This window comes from Phalacrocorax aristotelis, chromosome 14 (genome assembly GCF_949628215.1).
Source record: "Phalacrocorax aristotelis chromosome 14, bGulAri2.1, whole genome shotgun sequence".
Lineage (NCBI taxonomy): Eukaryota > Metazoa > Chordata > Aves > Suliformes > Phalacrocoracidae > Phalacrocorax > Phalacrocorax aristotelis.
In genome coordinates, this window is record NC_134289.1 from 7,889,929 (window position 1) to 7,909,139 (window position 19,211).

Genomic DNA, 19,211 nt, shown 5'->3' on the forward strand with positions numbered 1-19,211 from the left:
AAGCAGCATATGCGAGTGACATGAACAGTATTGTAGTAAGCAGCCAGCTACACTAGCATCTAAATTCATCACTCAGTATGGGAGAGTGACAGTTCAGCATATGGCCAATCTCTTCAGATGCCGGTTTGTTATTTCGGATATATTTAGGACTATTTAATTCTTCCATTTGGAAAGTAGATTGGTTTGTATAGCAATTTCTCCTTGAGCTTGTTGACCGTTTTTTGGTGGTGTTCAGATCTCGAAGTTAGAGCCATGACTGAATTCAAGTTGCTCTTTCTATGCTGTGAGAGAATGGCAAAATGGAAACGTGAATTATTCATAGGGATTGTAAAGACCTCATCAGGTACATTAAGGACGGATTGTTGAGTGATCTGTGTAAATGTTTTGCATAACACGAATTAGAACTGGAATTAGAGGCAGACCTGTTGTTTGTTTAGAATTATAGCCAAATAATTACTGAACTGGAATGTGGTTTGACTTTATGGTGAGAAGATCTAATGAACAGTTGAACAACATTATTTGTTATTTGGGGTTTTTTAACTGATTATTAGTAAAGGGTTTTGTATTCAAATTAAATCTTGGAGTAAGAACTGAGACTTATAAAAAAATATTTTTTCGTCGTTATTGGAGTTATTGGACAGAATGTGTTCAGGAAAATAAATACTCTGAACTCTTTCGATTTTCATATGATACGCAGAGAATTAGCTGAGCTTTATATAGATACTGTTAACAGTTAATTCTGAATTCCCACTGTTCAAAAAAGTTATCTTTCCTGCTGTGACACAAACCAAAAGGAAGTGTATGCATCTCTTGAGCTTAGTTTTTCACAGGGAACAAGAAATTCTAGGCAGTGCTCTTTCAGTGGGGCTTGTTCTATAACAAAGGCGGTTATTTTGCTTAGTTGATATTCAGTCTGGGCAGTCAATGACAGTACAAGCATATAGTCATTCCAGCTAAATTTTGCAGTACTACATGTTTTTCACAAAGAAAGAGATGTGGCTGCAATTTAAAGATTTAGCTAAATGTTTTGTAATGGCTATGGAAATTAAGCACCTCAATGTGAGCAACTGTTTTGTGGAAAGGCATAAATACTATAAAAAAAAAAAACCCCAAACCAATCAAACAACCAAACCAACAACAACAACAAAAAACCAGAAAAAACCCAACCCAAACCACAAACAACCTCTGAAATAAAAAACTACTTTTCATGTTAACAGCTGCACCAAATAAATAAGTCTCTTTATATTTTCAGTAAATATGAGAGCAAGTAGAATAATGTTCTTTAGTGGAGTCCTGTTGTCATTCATTTTTTCAGTCCTTAAGTTTTCTTGTGTTTTGAGCCAGAGAGTTGAGACAGATGGACTTCCATAAGAAGCCAGTGTCTCATTAGATTGGCAGGTTCAACTTCCTGCTTTTTCACCTGAGGAACTGAACAGTTGGATAGTCCTAACTCTGCAGAGATCAGAGAGGTTCTGGGGACTTGTCGTAACTCTGTGAAATCTGCTTGGCCTCTTTCCCAACCCCTGCCAAGAAGTCATTGCTTACACAGTCAAGTCTTTGACTACTTTCCTTGTTGAAAAGGATTTGGTCAAGCAGTGTGGGTGGCACCTCAAATGCAAAGCCACCAAGACACTTAAAACTAGACTGTGCTGAAGAACATGGTCTACCTCTGTCCTTGTTATTTTAGAAAGTAGATCAAGAAGATACCCTGACTGGTTTGGGGTTCTTTCCCCTCATAGACTTCATCTTGCAGTTTGTTTGCCTATCTGTAGACTTTGGCAGATCTGGAGGGGTGTCATGCTCTTTTGGGGCTTTGTGGGCTTTTGGTTTGCCGTTTCCTTCTGCCTAGCATCTTAGTATTTCACACCCTTTTAATTTTTTTTTTTCTTTTTGAGGGACTTAATCTTTTGCACCATGACGATGCACGGATCTGTTTAGAGAAACTATATGAACAGGCTTCCAGGACACACAGATATTTTATGTAGGACCCTGGTTTGAAAACAACTGCTATGTGTAATATGCCTGTGAGATAGCGATGCATCATTATGCTATGGGATGTGAAATGCTTATTGTGACATCGGTCAGTTGTGAGATGTGAAACGTGTTGTGACATTAATCAATTGTAATGTGTATTGTGACTTCATACTTCTGATTCTGATGCTCCTCATTGTATTTTCTGTAAGGTACAGTCTCTGTATTCCTGAGATCTTTGCTACAAAGTGGTGATGGTCTCTGGGTTGCTCTGCAGTAGACCCTACTAATGTTAGGTCATCTTCGCATGTAGACGTTATTTTTGTACTACCGTGGAGATTGTTTTGCCTAGAAGTTTTAATTCTTCTCAATTTAATTTCTTTTATTTCTAGGTATACCACAGATTCTACCCTCCTGGAAGCACTACAAAGGTAAAGCCTTAAAAATCCCACTTCTGTTCATTCCTTGGGTTTACAAGCCAGTATTTGTTTTGGTTTTGTCATCAACATATTGCTGTAATACTGAGCCTATCACTGGAAAAAACAGGGGATGGTATACTGTAAAATCATTGGGACTGTCTGATCTTGTTGAGTACTTGTAGAGAATGTATTTATTTACCATCTTACATTTTTGTCTTTGCTGCTTTGGAGCCACTTCTAATTCATCTGTTTCTGTCAGAACTTCTTTAATGTTCCACGTCGTAGATGTTCCTTTGTTTATGTGAGCAAATAAGTAGCAACTCTTCACATGAAATCACATGAAAGGCATTGTTGATTAGGATAGCTAGTTTGCAGATCTTTGATGTAAGAACTTCCTGACTAATGACCACTTGCTACAAATTTCCTCATTCTTAACAGACAGACATCCTCTGTCAGTCACTAGAGCTGTGCTCACCTGTGGTTGAAGGCAATTTTGTTCCATGTCCTTGGTTAGAAAATACCAGGTACGCAGACCTTGGTGTTTAGCTGTGTCCTCATCAGTTGGATGTTCAACTATTCATCACTTTAATGAGAAATTAAGGTATGCTGTACTCTTAGGCCTGTAATAGTAGTGTGTGGTGCTGGCATAGGAATTGTTATCCCCTTCTCCTCTAAAATACCACCTGAAACCTGCATGAGAAATTTATAGTCATCAAATGTTACAGGTCTGTGTAAAACTTACTCCTAATTGCCCTGGTTTTAGTCCCATAATGCTGTGGCGTACACCTTTTTCTCTTATGGCAGGTTGGAATAAGGTGAACAAAATAACTAGATTCCAGGAAGGTTTGGACGGGAATGTGTTTGCTGCTTCTCTCATTTTCTTTTCTCTCACCTGCGTGTGGGTTCATCTCCATCCCTGCCTCTTTCTTGCCTGGGTAAAATTTATCTTAGGTATAGTCATTGTAAAATTACAAGGCAAGATGTTGCACAGAGAATAGCTAACTTCAAGTTAAGTTTCTCTGGTTTTGTACTACAACTAGGCAGAAGTTGTTCTTCCTGGTTATAGTCTATGGAAGCAAATGTGAGCACTGGGGATGCTGGAGTCAAACATTCAAAGACCTGTGGTATCATCTAATCAGACAGTTACGCTGACTGCATATCTCAGCTTTTCCTTTATTCCCCAAGGTGTGGAAATTCAACTTTTTGGATATACAAGGAGTTGCCTAATAGAACAAATATCGTGCATTATTCACTTACCTTATATTTCTCTTTTCCAATGAAAGCATTTGGCAGAACTGTCTCCCAGTTTTCTTGTTTTTAATCTTCCTGGGACTCAAAGACCCTTTGAGCGCTTTGGTAATCCACTGCCCATGAGAACGGAAGGAGGGAAGAAAGAGGAAAACCTTATTATTTCTGCCAAGGCCAGCTGTCTAATTGTTTGATTCCATGGAACAAAGCTTTTGAGTTAAGGAAACCGAATTTAGCAATTCGGCAGGTTCAAAGTTCTGTGTTCAAGGTGTGCCGCTGTGTCCCTGTTGTGTTGTGCTTGTACCTGACATGAAATTGAACCCTGCGTTGCCCATGGTGGGAGGGAAAGGGAAGGAACAGTGGGCTTTTCCAGGAAACAGCAGGAATTGTTCCTGCTCAGCAGGCAGTTCTCTTCCTGCCCTTCCTGCTTATCCCCGCTAGCATTGAACAGTAGTGACTGACTCGTAAGTCCTTGTAATGGGAATGGCCAAGCTATACTGACCAATGATGACCCTTTCCCTTTGTCTTACCCCACACTCTGTCGCTGTGCGTGAAGCCTGTGTGTTTGGTGCCTCCTGAGCTCTGTGGTAATATTCAGTTCCTATTTTTGCTCCTTTAAAGGCTTCAAGTGTAGTGCTTATTTAAAGTATGCACCTAGCTGAAATTACACCAATGTATGAGTTACTCTATGCCTTAATAGCTGAGGCGAATACATTTTCCGTTAAATTTCACTGACAATAGTTTACATTAACATATTAGTTCCAGTTTTTTTTGTGATGAAAAAAAAAGGAATATAAAAGCACAAATAAGGTAAAGCTTAAAAATAAACGAAGAATCCGAGAAATCACGAAAAGAGCTAAAAAGACTTTATTTCTTTATATTGTATATTTCTAAACTGACAGTCTTTGTCTGAAAATGTAACTGCTTCTCTTCTGCTTGACATTAAGGATGTTCTTTTTATTGTTGTTCAGAAGGTTCTTTCTTACAGTTATAGCTTTAACTTGTCATGACTCAATCCAAATCCCAACGTTTTACTTATTTCAAGAGCTTTGAACAAGCTGATGTTTGAGACTAAAGCTTTTTTTCATTACTTAAGTTACGTATTTGTGTGGGATGAGAATCAGATGGCAGCATTTTAGAAATCTAGTTCGCCACTTCAGTCTTTTGTGCCAGCTATCTGTCTGGTCAGGACTTTGACATAAAGGCTTGGAAATTAGAGTTGGCATCTGTAGGCCTTTTTGTTTAAAGCTAAATTGAGTTAATAGAAATAGCTAGACGGAAGGACTGGAAAAAACCCCAGACTCTGGGGCTGAGACTCTCTCAGTTGGAAGACAGTGGCATGATGCTCGGGGCAGTAATGCAGTTGCAAAGTTGCTGGAGGATGAACGGTCCTTACAGAAATCGTGTAGAATGATTAAGCACTGTTAACTACATCTGTTCTATGGTGCTTGCTGAATATACGTGATGCCAGATCTTGGAATCGGGGAGGTGCAAAACATTTTTTTTTTTTTTAACCTCACCTACCAGTAGATGATGGAGTAACTGAGGGTCTGGTTGATCTCTCTGTGCAGGACGTTGTGGCACAAAAAAATCCCCAACCAAAATAGTTTTCAGGGAAATGTGTTGAAGTTAAAAATGTAGTATCTGGCTCTTACATTTTTGCCATACGGTGCCGTACAGTGAGGCCCTGTGCCTGGGAAGTAGTTGGTCCCTCCTTCCAAATTTGATCTCCAAATGAGAAATAATTTTTACTGTTAACCAGTGGGGGAGGAAAAAAAATCGTGTCATCTCTGGTTCTTTAGCTGATATGTGAAACTGCTTCTAGGAGGGTGCACTTCATATTGACTTTTTAGCTGTATTCATGCTTAGCCTTCACGTGCGTTAAGGTACGCATCAGAAGTTTTCTGAGCTGCTCTATGAAGGCAAAAATATAATGTAACTGCATAGCAAACGGATGAGTGTCAGCTGAACTCTGTCTTGTTTTCTACCCTTTCTGTGCTTTTGCTTATTAGAAATCCCAGGAGGTTATTTTTAACACAGAGGGTGTTCACATGCTTCTATACTTAAACTACAACGAAGATTTTTCAGTTGTAAAATAAACCTGTATTTTATAAAGTGGGAAGTTCTACGCAGAGCACTGCGGTCAGAGCACAAAGGTGTACTGATTGGTAGGTAGTAGAGGCAGCGTTAAGAACTTTGTTTTAAACATCTGAGCCTCACTTGATACGTTTTAAAAAATTGTATGTAAATCAGATGCGTGAGAATTGGAACAGGTGAAGTAACTTAGATGCAGTGCAGTAGGTGGTAGAGCAGGACGATGTTCCACAATTGTGTGATTTTTTTTTTTTTAAAAAAGCTATTATAATTGAGATTTCCAATTTAAGCTTTGTCTGCTCCATAAATGTGAAAACTCATAACCGGGAAGTAAGCTTTTTTCCTTCTTCTGAAGTACAAACCAGTCGGCTAGTACAGCTATTTTTGGCAGTTGAATATTGCTTTAGCTAGGGACCTATTGTACAATATTCCTTTTAGAACATTTTAATAAATACATAAATCACAATAATGGTCTCGGCAAGACAGGTGGTTCTTTCAAGTTTCAGATCGGTTTTGTTTTTGCTCCATGCGAACAGACAATAAAATAGTAAATAGAAGCAAAAATTACAAAGCCCCTTGATAATGAATTTACACTAATACAATGCATAATACAAAAGGTAATAAACACAGTAATCTACACTAATACATTAGTAATGTAGTAGTTAAGTACCATAGAAATGGTAGTATGGTGATGTTCTTGGTAGCCACATCAGTAAAATCCTACCTATTTAATTTCTCCTCTATGCTTTGGGATTTTTTTGCTTATTCAACTTTAAATTAACTGGCTTCTATTGGTTGTCACTTTATGTATTCCTGTAAGATTTATTTTTTTTCTCAGTAGGGAAAAAAAAAACCCCAAACAAAAAACCAACCCCAAAAGAACAAAAAAAAATACTGTAAGAAAGAGTTTTGGGTTTAGTTGTTAATATTTCCTGCCTTTCTCTCAAACACGTTACAGTCTTGAATGTTTCTCCTCTAATTACAAGAAACATTTTTATTTCTTAATGCAGCAATTTTATATGCAAAGTGCTGGGAAGGAGGCTAAGGTTCCAACGTTTTATTTTCCTGGCTTCTGAAGTAATGGGCCAAAACGATGCCCCGGCAGAAGATGGCAAGGCTTCTGGGCTTGTCTCCAAACTTCCATTATGTGATCGCTTTGTTATATCTGGACGGCACCTGTTGGAGGAGGGGTAATAAATGAAACCTCACTTCATGCAATGGCTGCTTACAGAAACAGTCAGCTAAGGACAAGGAAAACTCCTGCACTCAAGCAACCCTTATCTTTAGCAGCATCAAGAGATTACCCAAAAAAAACTGAGTAAACAACCTAGTGAAGTATGCCTGAAGTTTCTGGGGTGCCAGTCACTTTGAAGCAGTCTGCTTAAGAAATGCTGGTTACTCGGCACTTCCTGTGTCTAGAAACTACACTATTTTTCTAACACCCACCAGTAGCAGAACTGCCTGACTCGGTCAGAGCAGGGAGGCAGGGAAGCCTTCCGCTGAAGGGAGAGAAGACGCTGTTGTGATGAGGAATGTAGCTTGCATTGGAAATTTTTTCAGCCAGGTCGGGATTGTGGAAGGATTTCACCCCTTCCTACTATCCCACGGGACGAAGCTGAGGAATAAGATTGCTAGTAATCAGAAGAGTATGAGAAACTGAAGCAGCATGGCCCAGGGGGTTTAATAGAGGATGAACCAAAAGCATAGGAGCCTGTGAAGGGGAAATTCCAGTTGTAACTGCTCAGCAGTGGTAATTTGTGACCAAGGAATGATCTGGCATGGAGGAAAAGAGGGTCCAGCTGCAGAAGGGGCTGGGCTGGGAGCAGGAATGCCAGAGACGGAGCAACTCTCCCTGTACAGGAGTGAAGTTTCCCTTGCTGATGAGAGAAGGAACAGCCACAGCACTGTCTTGTAGTGGTCATGTAACGCCAGTGTTTGGGCAGCAGAGCTGGTGCTGGGGGATGAGCCCAACACTGGGCTGTGTCCCACGCCAATGCTCACAGGATTGGTGCTGGTGCAAGTGTATAAAAGGAATCGGCTCCTGATTTATTTTTGCAGAATCCTTGTAGAACTGTTTGACAGTAGGACTGTCCAATGTGGTGTTCATTACATTTTTTTCTTTCATATTTAAGCACAAGCGTGTGTTTAATTCACCTCAAGCGATGCATTAAGAATTCCTCAACACCTGGAAGGTACAAAGTAGGGGATAAAAGGAACTGGTTAGGCTGTTTGGAAACTCAACCTGGAAAGAACAGCCATGCTGGGTTAAATGGGTGTGGATGGTGAGAAAGACCTTGGAGGCAGAAAGCCTATGGGAAGAAACACATGAGGGAAAACACTAGACTAGAAAGTGAAAAAGCAAGTATAAAAAGATGGTGGAAGATGCTGTAAAAATTAGGGCATATAGCTCTTGCTAGCAGTCCGAGAGGGAATTAGCTGTGATGTTACACAGAATGAGATTGAGACCAAAAATATAAGCTGGAAGCCAGCAGGTTCTTACCTGTGCCTGGAAAGGAATTAAATAGTAGATCTGAAAGGGAGTCTTGGATCTCTCAAAATGGCAAGGAAGAGACAGAGAAGATGCTGAAAAGTGGATAGGTGGAGAAGTTAGGACAAAATCATGAGTGTTTCATGGTAGGACGGCTGAACACCACAGAGCTGTCATAAGCATTGATCTCAGGGTGGTATACTGCAAAAGGCAAAGGCAGATGTGACCAAGATGGCATGTGGGGGTAGCTGATGTGTACATAAAAGGCATATGGAAGAGACAGGTGAAAATGGAGGGGTTCATGTCAAAATTCACTGGCCAGCATGAGGTTTCAGTGGTTTTGCTGAGAGACGGGACATTGCACACAAATCAGGAAGAGGCAGATGGAAGTGGTGGAAGAGAGAGTGGCAAATAACACAAGTTCAACGGGAAAATGAAGGGGAAGGAGTGAGTTGGAGGAAGGGCAAAAGGAAAAAGTGAGAAAGTTACTTTTAAACTGCATTTGTAAAGAATAGCGTGTTCACTATGCAATCGTAGAAAAATAAGATGCCAGTTCTAACTCCTTATGCATATAATGTAATTGGGTAAGTGTAATAAAGTGAAAGATGAGATTGTACTTCCAGAGTAATTCTTCTGTCTGTGTTTGGCTTGATAGAATTAATCAGCTGATAAGCTGTTATAGAAAGTGAACAATGCTGTCATTCGTTTTTAAGTTATGAAAAATATTAACAACTTGAAACAGTGTTTGCTAGCTAATTCTTGCAGCTTGAAACGGAATTGTTATGTAAATTGGAGCTATTTCAGTGCTTCAAGTGTTACATACACTGCATGTGCTTCAGACTTCTACTTTTCTCTAAACAGGTGTTAATAATAATGATGCCTTCATGAAGCATTTCTGACATGCCCTGGAGTTTAATAATCAGATGGGGTTAATCAGCTCACTCGACCAGCCATTAAGGCTTTGAAAATGGGCTTCTTAAGTATAACGTTTCTAGCTAATGGCCATTTGGACTTGCATGTCACGGTAATAAAAGTTAAACTGCTTTTCTGGCTATCAAAATTATATAAACAGAAGCTGAAATTTTCTCTGAAGAACAAGGCTGCATGCAGACAGTGAAATGTGGACCTCATTAATGCAGCGTATGGAAAGCTGTTCCTGCTAATGCATCCTGTTATCAGAACAAGTATTGCCATTATTGTTGAAGACTCCTGTGGTCCTTCTTTTGCAGCAAGAAGATGCTGTGAGTGTTGCTATATAAATAATGTGGAAATGGCACATGGATAATGTGTAAGGATTTGTCCTGAGTAAAAGCCAGAGGGCATGACTGCTGAGCTTGAAAGATTCTTTGAGGAGGAATGCTAGTTCATGTGGCATAGCGAAATATCAAGAAAGTGGGATTATTTTTCTTCCTGGTAATGATCCCCTGGAGTTATCTTGAGGGTTTAACTAGTGAACTAAGTGAAAAGTAATACTAAAACAAATTGTCTTAAGGTCAAAGTCAGAGCTTTCAGTCTTTTCTTACTGTTGTTTCTCCTGCTTAGAGTAAGAACATATTTTTAAACCAAACCTTTTACTAAAATTTTCATTTGACACCTCTACTTTTTTGTGAGATCAAAGCCACTATTGAGGGCCTGCTTCTCTTGAGAACTTTCAGATTAATGATAATGCAGTTCATAAAAGTGAACAGAAAATGAGAAAAATAGGGAAACAAATTTTAGAACTTATTCAGTTTATTGTTTATAGTAAAAAATTATATAGGTCTCCTTCAGTGCTCTGTGGCAGTTTCAGTTGTTGATAAATGGAAAGAGATTATTTTTTCTCTAAGATGCTTTCATGGCTATAATTCACCTATTTTGAGCTTGAAAAACTTCATGCTAATTTCTCATATTTAAAGTTTTAGAAAAGGGATATTTGTTTTGAGGAAATTTATACCTGAAACTGAAAATTGACCAAATGTGGTTTTAACTTGCGAAGCTAAATGTCCTTAGAGGAGGTGACCGTTTATAATAGTAATGGAAAGTGAGCTCAGCAATTTGGATTAACAAGGAAAGATTGGGCAGCCCTAAAGGTTAACAGTGTAACTGTTTTGGTTTTGCAAACTCAATCCATGTTGATAGTGATTACACTGATGCCAGTGTTCTTATTTATGCTATCATATGGATTACTTGCACCTGTGAACTACAGGTTTTACAGTTTTGACTGGAAAGCTGCAAATTATACTTACGTGTGCTCTAGACGCCCTTGTGACTTTACCTACCATGGAAAATGATACTAAGTGTAACAGGAAAAAGCTATTTGGAGGCCAGAGGAGCAGATCTTTCAGAATATTCCATGTTTGAATCCCACTGGGTAGGACTAAGGAGGTGATGGCAATGATGCTTCCGTTAGCGGCTCTCCATGTAGAAACAAGATGGTGGAAAGACCTTGGTGGTGGAGGAAGCTAAGGATCCTGAGACAGTGAGAAGGAAGAGCCTTTCAGCTTCTTGCTTACCTCTCCAGTCAGGTTCCTTATGCTATCTGGTTGCTAGTGGCTTTCTCTGTTTCATAGTTTTTTTAGCAGACCTTTGACTTCCTCTGGCGCATTGGTGCATGTTGTCTTCAAGGTGATTTTTTTTCTGCGCCTTGGAAAACTGTTGTTCTAACAGATACTCTTAGACCAGTACAATGGTTGGGGACTGCTAATGGGAGCCTGAAAAGAGGCAAAGTAATTACAAGCTCAAGAATGATGCCTGGATAAAAAAAAGAAGAAAAAACTCCCAATGAAAACAGCAACATAAAAAGGGCTGAAGTATGTTTGACCAGTGCTTATAAGCATCAAAAGCCACCTCACAGGAGGCTAACGATGCTGCAAATGGTGTGCAATTAAGCAAATGTGTGATGAAGAAATATACAGGCTAACAAAATGGACTCGGAGTTGCCAAATGCAGCAAAGCTGTCACTGGAAGAGTGCTTCTGTTTGGCTTAGGGCTGGCACGGCAGAAAATTCCCAAGTGAGCTTCATGTGCATATCCCTTGGATAATTGGTGAGCACTGAAGAATATTTGAGTTAACATTTTGTACAGCAAAGTGAAATATAGCTTAGAGTGCTAGGGAAAAGAACATGTTCAGTTTAAAAAGACTAACAATCGATTGGTGTTTGAGAAAATAAACAGTGCTTTTAAGTGGAAACTCCTGACCAGAAGGGGTTTCCTTTAATACTCTCTGTGCCTCGGTGGGTGCAAGCTTTTCTATATCTACTAAGTGTCCAGTTACCTGGCACTTGCAACAGAAATAGTCCAATTTTCTTTTATTCTGAAAACTTTTTGAAACTGGAGGTAATTATTCCTTAATAAGATTGGCAATGGGATTGTAAGAACCGCTTCTCATGATCTTTTCCTCCCTCAGATTTTGGCTAGGGTACTGAACCCTTTCAGGTATTTTCTAAAAGGACTGCTGGAATCTTTTGAGTCTGCAGAGAGTCTGGAGTCCCATCGGTAAGGTTTCTAGATGTGTAAACCAATAATGCGTCGATATTACTCGATGTCAGTTTTTATCGCTGCCACTTAAATAATACAATATTATGAAGGGTGCTTTCTAGAGAAACTCCTCCTTATCCTATTCTTGTGGAGAGATCTGAATTATAACTGCTGGGCTTTTTGATTCAGGGAACATGTTGTTTTTTTTTTTTTTTTAATTCTCTGGCATCATTTATGAGGTTATTTGAACCCTGTGTTTCTCATTTGTATTTTTTAATTCGTCCTCTGTATTGGAATTACTATATTTTTTCACGTTTGTAACATTATAGATTAATATGAAATGAAAAATAGTCCAAAAAATTACAACGGGCTGTTCAGCAGCACCAGGGGTTATTTGTTGTGTGTGGATAATGTGAGAGGAAATTTAACACAGAACCCCTTTCCAGCAGCGACCTTCTGCAACCTCATGCTGTATGGCTTCTATTCCTGAATAGCTCTTCAACTCTGTATTCAGCAGGTTATTGCAGTACTTGAAAGTGAGTGTTTCTGGGAAGGGGGCAGGTTGTACATTCCAAGTGCAGCACAGGTGAACTCCTCCTTTCCAACAGCCTGGCAAAACTGTCATACTCCGTGTTCCTTCTCGTGTAGCTCATGTCATAGCTGCGACACTTTCAAGATGTGAGTCATTACAAATCGTTCTGTTGTGTTCTGTGCAGCCTGGTTCATGGTTTCAGAAAGACAAAGTTATTTTCCTTTCCTGCTGCTTATATTCACTTCAGATAAGCATTTCTGCAGTGCAGCTGTATGACTTGCAGATGGGGAACTCGAGGCCTTAAGTGCACATTAAGCATTGCTTTGCATACATAAGCTTCGTATACTGTAATGACAAAGTACATCTTACGTTTTAGCTATCTGAATGGTGGCCTCAGTGTCGTTTTGTTTCCTTAGGGTTTCCTAATTTACCAAAGCTGAAATTGTCATCATAAGGATTGAATGGATGTCAGCCCTTCCTCATGCATGCCTCTAAAGAGCATAATATTGCAGCTTAGGTAACTAGTTTTTTTTTTATCATGAGATCCCTGCACTTTTTGCAGAGAGCAGTGATTGTTGTAGGCTGGTGTTCTCTGGTGGTGGCTTGACCTTTGCTAGCAGCCAGATGCCTCCCCAGCCCCTCTCTCACTCCTCCTCGATAGGACAGGAGGCGAAACTAAGATGTGGTAGTTCATGGATCAAGATAAAGACAGGGAGATCCCTTACCAGTTACCATCGTGGGCAAAACAGTCATGAGCTGGGGAGAATTAATTCTTTGCCCATTAACAAAGTACAGTTGGGTGGTAAGAATGAAAGAAAAAGACGCCCTCCAAAACGGTTTGTTTCAATTTGATGGAATAGTAAAATAAAACTACTCATAAATTTCAAGGTCATGAATATAAACCATGAGAAAAATCTATGTCACATTGAGAGAAAATATTGTATATTTGTGAGTGTAACTTCTAGAATTCCACAAGATCATCATTATCTATAGAATTCAGTTGACTTTCTGGGAGGCGTTTTCTTCCTTTTGTTTGCTTTTCCTCACCGATTTAAAAAAAACCGATAATCTTGAATTATGTTGAAGAGAAGAGAGCGGTTTTGGAGCCAGCAACTTGCATGAAGCTGGAAGTTTGATACTTTTAATACCTTCCGCTATATCCCGTTTTGTATTTAATGCCAAGTGTTGTTTCCAGTTGCCATAGCATCAATTATGAGACTTCATGAATTAACTACTTAATTATGAAGCTTCTTCTGCTCATTTTATGAAAAGTTGAAAATGTACCTCTCTCTTAAAGTTATTCTAATTTAATAACAACCCAGAAACTCAAACTGGCCCTCGGCTAAAATTGAAAATCCATATACTGCATGGCAGATTAGTTTTGAGATTATGGAAACTGGACGAGAATAAAGTCATGTGCATATGTTCCCCCGGTACGTCACTGATTTTTTTTGTTTTATGGGCTTTTTTTCTTAGCCTGAGCTTAAAGGAAAGGCAGTTTTAGCTGGTGCTTTCCTGTGGCTTTTTTTTTCTATTTGTATATTTTAATAGAGAATCTTTCATGTAGTTTCAGGTTTGAAAAGATTCTTGGGAGTTCTACAGACATAGGAAAATCAAATTTACGGGTGTTTTTCAAAATCTTCATAATGTGTTTTAGGTATAAAGCTCTACATTATTATGGTGTTCTACATCAACAGACTGTAGAAATAAAACCTTAATTTTGATTTAGTTCTGTTGAAGCAAATATTTGACAGACCTTTATATGTGACAGTTGTTCCTTTTGAGCTGTATGTAAATTGCTTTCATAGTTGCAAGCAGAAGTGAATATTTTAATCAACAGGTGCTGACCTAGGGCAGCTTACAATTATTCTGATGATGTTTGTTTTTAAATTGCTGGTTTTTGTAAAGAAAAACCTTTCTGGTAGGTACAGTACATATTGTCGTGTTGGGAAGAGACGAAACTCCAAACTACTTCTACTGCTTACATGAGATTTAAAAAAAAAAAAAAAAAATCACACAAAAGGAAAAACGCTTGTTGCTATCAGGTACTGAAAGTCTGTGAGATACTTCAGATTATGGGCACAGTGATAGAGAGAAAATAAATATAGCAGTGTCTCCCTCTTTTTATATTACTGAATGATCAGATTTAATGCATTTTCCTGTTTGACCTCCCACACACTCTCTCTGATTTAGTCTCTCTTTCCTCTCCATTGTCTGTGAACTTATTCCCATCCACATATCTTCTAATGAGAGAAATCTAATCATGGCCAGCATGCAGCCTTGAATGTAAATAGGATATGGCTTATCATTTAGTGCTCTGTAAAATAATTATGGCCATTATTTCACCTATTTTTGTATGTGTTGTAGCTGAGCAGAAAAATTACTGTTTTCTTTGTTGGAGATCAAAAAAAAATTCCAAACCAGTCATTTGTCTACCATGAAAATAGCTTTTTTCCAACATTTTCTCCCCCCGAATATTTTTTCTTGGTGATAGTTTTGTCAGAATGGCTAAAGACTGAAAAATTCCAAGGAAAATATCCCTTCTGGAGGGGAAAAATTCTAATTTGATAGCTTATATAAACTGATTAACCTCAGGACTATAGTATAGCTGTCTGTATGCAAATATAAACAGATTTGTACAGATAATGATACAGTAACTGCTAAAAATAGACTAGATCTCACCTGGGTATCAAATTTGGGGGTTCTCTTCTTTAAAAGGCATTTGGGCAGATGGCTGTTAAACGTCAGCTCCTGTACACACTTCAGGCACTGTTGGGCCTAGTTATGAGACTAGAAATAATTTTCAGTTTTATATTCCTCAGTGGAAGCTTTAAGTTTGAATGTTACGCATTTTTCAGTTAGTGCTATGACTTAATGCTTTTCTTGCAGTTTTAAATTGGTGTTTATGGTGGGTACATATGATATCATCGTTTAAAATAAAAGGTAACAGATGAAGAAATTGTCACCAAACCAAAATGTCGTGAAGCACATTTTTCTCCCCAATTAGAGATAAAAGCTGCTAGGTACTCTTACTGTGTCATTATGCTCCAAATGTGGTCCTGAAGGAGAGTCGCTCCAACGTAACTTTTTTCCCCATGTTTAAAAGAATGGCTCTTGCTGCTGCTGCTGCTCTGATATCACCAGTAAAATTCAGATGAGTGGCTTAAAAAAAACCTTGCAGCCTGAGGCCTTAGAATCAAAGCTAAATTTGGGTTGTGCAGCAGTTACTAGTTCAGGGAATTTGTAGGGTTGTGAATAATCTGTCACGAAGGCTTATACCATTTTCCTGGCTTGCGAAGCTACTGTCCTTTTCTTTTTTTTTCCCTGTGATTGTCAAAATAAGCATTATTCTGGGGAATAAAGAGGCTGCACATGCTCCTATGTACGGATTTGCTTCATCTATCTCTTACCTTCCATAACAGAAACATACTTGGCTTAACAGGGTTGCTGTTAGGCTGGATTTAATATAGGCTAACCACGGAGATGTGCTGTTTTGGGGCACTGTTGTCCGATAATGGAACCGGTGGCCCCCTGTAACGACAAGGCCTGAGCAGCCGGCCCGACGGCTCGCTGTGACGGAGGCACCGTGGCAAGGTGGCGCACACCTGCCCCTGGCCATGGCACTGCTGCGCAGCTTGTGAAGACCAGCCCCGGGAGCGGCAGCTCCGTGATGGATTGCATCCTCTCGTACCCTCAGTGTAAACGCGGGAAGGCACTGCGTGCTGGGAAGCACCTTGTGCTGGCGGGCAAAATTCCAAATCCTGCCATGGCTTCTCATGTAAAGGGGCCTGGAAATACGTAGTCTGAAATATTGCTTTGTGGGGTGGGGCTTCTTTGCCCCACGCTCTGGTCCTGTGCAAGTTTGTCCAAAGTGGGCTGCTCTTGCTCCCATCCTTCCTCTACAAGACTTCACTGACAGCAGTAGGAGTTCTTAGTATAAAACCTGCCATCTTAGTTTAGTAAAAAGGTCTGTTCTTTTCTAGGTTTAAACATAAAAGAACCCCAGTGAAGTTGTGGGGGGTGAGTCTTGCAAAATATCAAAGGAGTGAAATCAAAACCAGAAACTATCATGAAGTATTTCGGTAGGTAGATAAGAAAGTACAGAGCTGGGATATAAAGCATGTCCTCTTTGTGCAACTCTTCACAGTTGGCCGAGAATTAACTTTGTACTCGCTAATGTTGTAGTATTTTTGTGGTATGACTTTGTTCCTTGCCTAATTTTTGAATCTGTATCCTTTTGTTACTAAACTGGAATTCTTATAAATTTCAGTTGCTGAGGGATGTTTCAAGGCAACATCATTTCCCCACTTAAGGGAGCGAGGGAAGGAATTTAATCTCTTGGCTTTCTCTCCCTCAGAGTAACTTCCCAGCCACTCTGGGCTTCACTCCCAGACTCCCTTCAGTTCCAACCTCAAGGGATATGTTTGTCCTCAAGGCTCCTAAACTCAGTTAGCTAACATATGCTAAAGTAATTGTGAAGACATGACAGCTTGGTTTTGATTCATGTTAGCATCTCATGTTCAGCTCTGGACTTAAATACAAAAATTAATTTTAACTTGTTAAAACCTGGGTTGCCTTGCCTTTGTTTCTATTCTATTATCAGCCTTTCTAAGATCAGAATAAATCTTTTTTTCAATGTAGGTATCTGTCCTCCTGAAGGAGTTGTAGTTACTTCTTTCCTGATAGCACAGGAGAGTTTGCAGCTCTATTTAGGGTGTGATCATAAGTCTCTTCTTTCTTATGGCTTTAGTTGACTTCTGCTTCTGCCCTAAAATATTGTTCCAGGTCTGAACTGATGATACACCTCCACTTAAAATGAGGAGGGAGATCAAGTGGGCAATGCTAGCCTATACAGAGTGATTTTTAGGCAAAAAAAACCCAAACCCAAACGTCTTCAGGTTGGTAGTTGAGTCTATAACGAACGATGCCAGTAACCAGTCACGGTTAGTAAGTGGTAGTGACCACTCTATTCACATAATCTTAGCCTGAAGATAAGGGGGGTTTGGGTTGTTTTAATGTTGGCACGGGATAATGGACCTCTACACACATGCGCCTTTGTAAACAGGAGCGGATTGGTAAATAGGCTGTGTTAGAAGCCTAATATAAGGTAATGAAGTCAGTAATGTAGTATTGGAGTTGCAATTCTCTTTTTAAACCGGTATTTTGCTCAAATTATGGAATTTGGAAAGAAATTGAGACTGATTTCTGAACTATTTTTTTTCCTAGCTTTTAATGCCTTCACAAAATGCTTCCTTTCATATTTGAAAGGAAAACATACATAAGGGGTATGACTTTTAGTTGGTTTTAGTTTTGTTAAAGGAAGAGGATTAGAGTTAATTTGCCTCCCACCCTCAGCACAAATTCCATTCCTGTCTAGGTAATACTTGATATAAGCTTTAATTTTGTCTTATCATAGCACAGAATATTGCTTGAGGGCAAGAGGAAGTACGAAGTGGTCCATCTGCAAAGTGATCTTAGAGTAAACATTGAATGCCACAAGCTTTAGTTAAACTAAGCCTGTGGATTTCTGCACATATACAGAGCAAGCTGGCTTTTTGACTGCTCTGCTTTCTCCACGCTCCTAGTCCTTTACTTGGACTTTGAAGTTGTTTGGTGATTTGGATGTTGTTTTGGTAAAGCAAGTAACTCTGTCATAGCTGTCCTTTTTAAAACCTGTTGCACACGGCTACAGAACAGGTTACCAATAACAAGTTGTGTACCCCTTGCTTCTTGCACACAAGTCACACTATAAATAGAACTGTACTGATAGACAGAACTTGGCCTATCCTCTTGTCCTCTTATGCGAGTTATTTTGATTTAAAAATAGAACTGTCCTAGAGCTGATATGTATCAGCGAGGTTGTGAAAGTTCACTTCTAGACACTACTGTAATTAAGCAGTAACTTAAAGGGAGCAGTGTGTGTGTTCTCATCGATAATCTAAAGATTTTAAAGTACTGCAGTATTAATTTCAGTTTTTCAAGGAGCTGTGCAGACACAAAGTATTACCCTTCTGCATGTTGTTCCTTTGCGGTACCTTACCAAAACACTCAAAATATACTTGCGCACTACCACAAAAAAAAAACTGTTGTGAGCATTATTTTTAAAAAAAAAAATGCTTTTGAGAGCAAGGACTATCTAGACACTAGACAGTAACTATATTTTTAATTTATCAGACTTCTCCCTTGATCATAGCAGTGTGGCGGTATGTTTAAGCTTAGATTCTTTCTTAATGGCAATGTTTCCTTTACAATATTTTAAAGGAAATCTGTGTTGGTATTGGTCTGTCTTAATTTTGTTCACTTCTTTGACTTGGAGCTCACTTCTAAAATTTTAGATCTTCCTTGATTTCTACTGTTTTCAAAAATTTTTTTTAAATTTAAGTTTTATGCTCATGACAGCACTTTAATAAGCATAAGAGACTTTTCTTGGATGTTTGAAAACCTTAATTTTCTTCAGGCTGTCTTGTTAGGCTTTTCTCCTTCCTCCTCAGTTACCTGAGCTGTTTAATACACAGTTACACTGGGTACGGTAAAAGCCTGGGGATGGAAGACGGTTAATTTCAATAATTTTTTTAGTATAATTTCAAGATGGACTGATGTCAGCAGTTACTTGATAGTAGTTTTACAATGAAAGATAATTTTTGTCGGTTTTGCAGAGGAATAAAGTTGAAGGGCATGATTTGAAGATTTTTTTTTTTTTTTCCAAAAGCCTTTCCTAAGAAATCTCTTATGTATTTCTGTTAAGTGCTCTTAGATCTAGTACTTCAGCTGCTGCTTCTGTCATAGTGGCTTTACCTGGAGTAAAGGACCTTGGCAAATTTTTTGAGGTAAGGAGGAAATGGAAAAAAAACCCTCATAAAAGGGTCTACATGTTGGCATATGAATGATTACTTCAAATGGCAGGAGATGGATTCATTACATTTCTTTTCAGCAGGGTTGCCATGGTTAGCTGAGCAATATGGGGGGAGAGGAGTGTGAGAGCTTTTCCTACCTCTCGGAGCAT

The 19,211-nt window shown here is 39.1% G+C and overlaps 1 protein-coding gene across 2 annotated transcripts in view; it reads left to right on the forward strand.

Annotated features, from left to right (window-relative positions):
- Positions 1-19,211, forward strand: part of ANK3 (ankyrin 3) — a 375,938-nt gene that overhangs the window by 43,493 nt on the left and 313,234 nt on the right. For both annotated transcript variants that reach the window (XM_075109653.1, XM_075109651.1), the window contains exon 2: positions 2,364-2,402. In XM_075109653.1, coding sequence (XP_074965754.1) covers positions 2,364-2,402 — 39 coding nt within the window. The remainder of the gene's footprint in view (positions 1-2,363; positions 2,403-19,211) is intronic.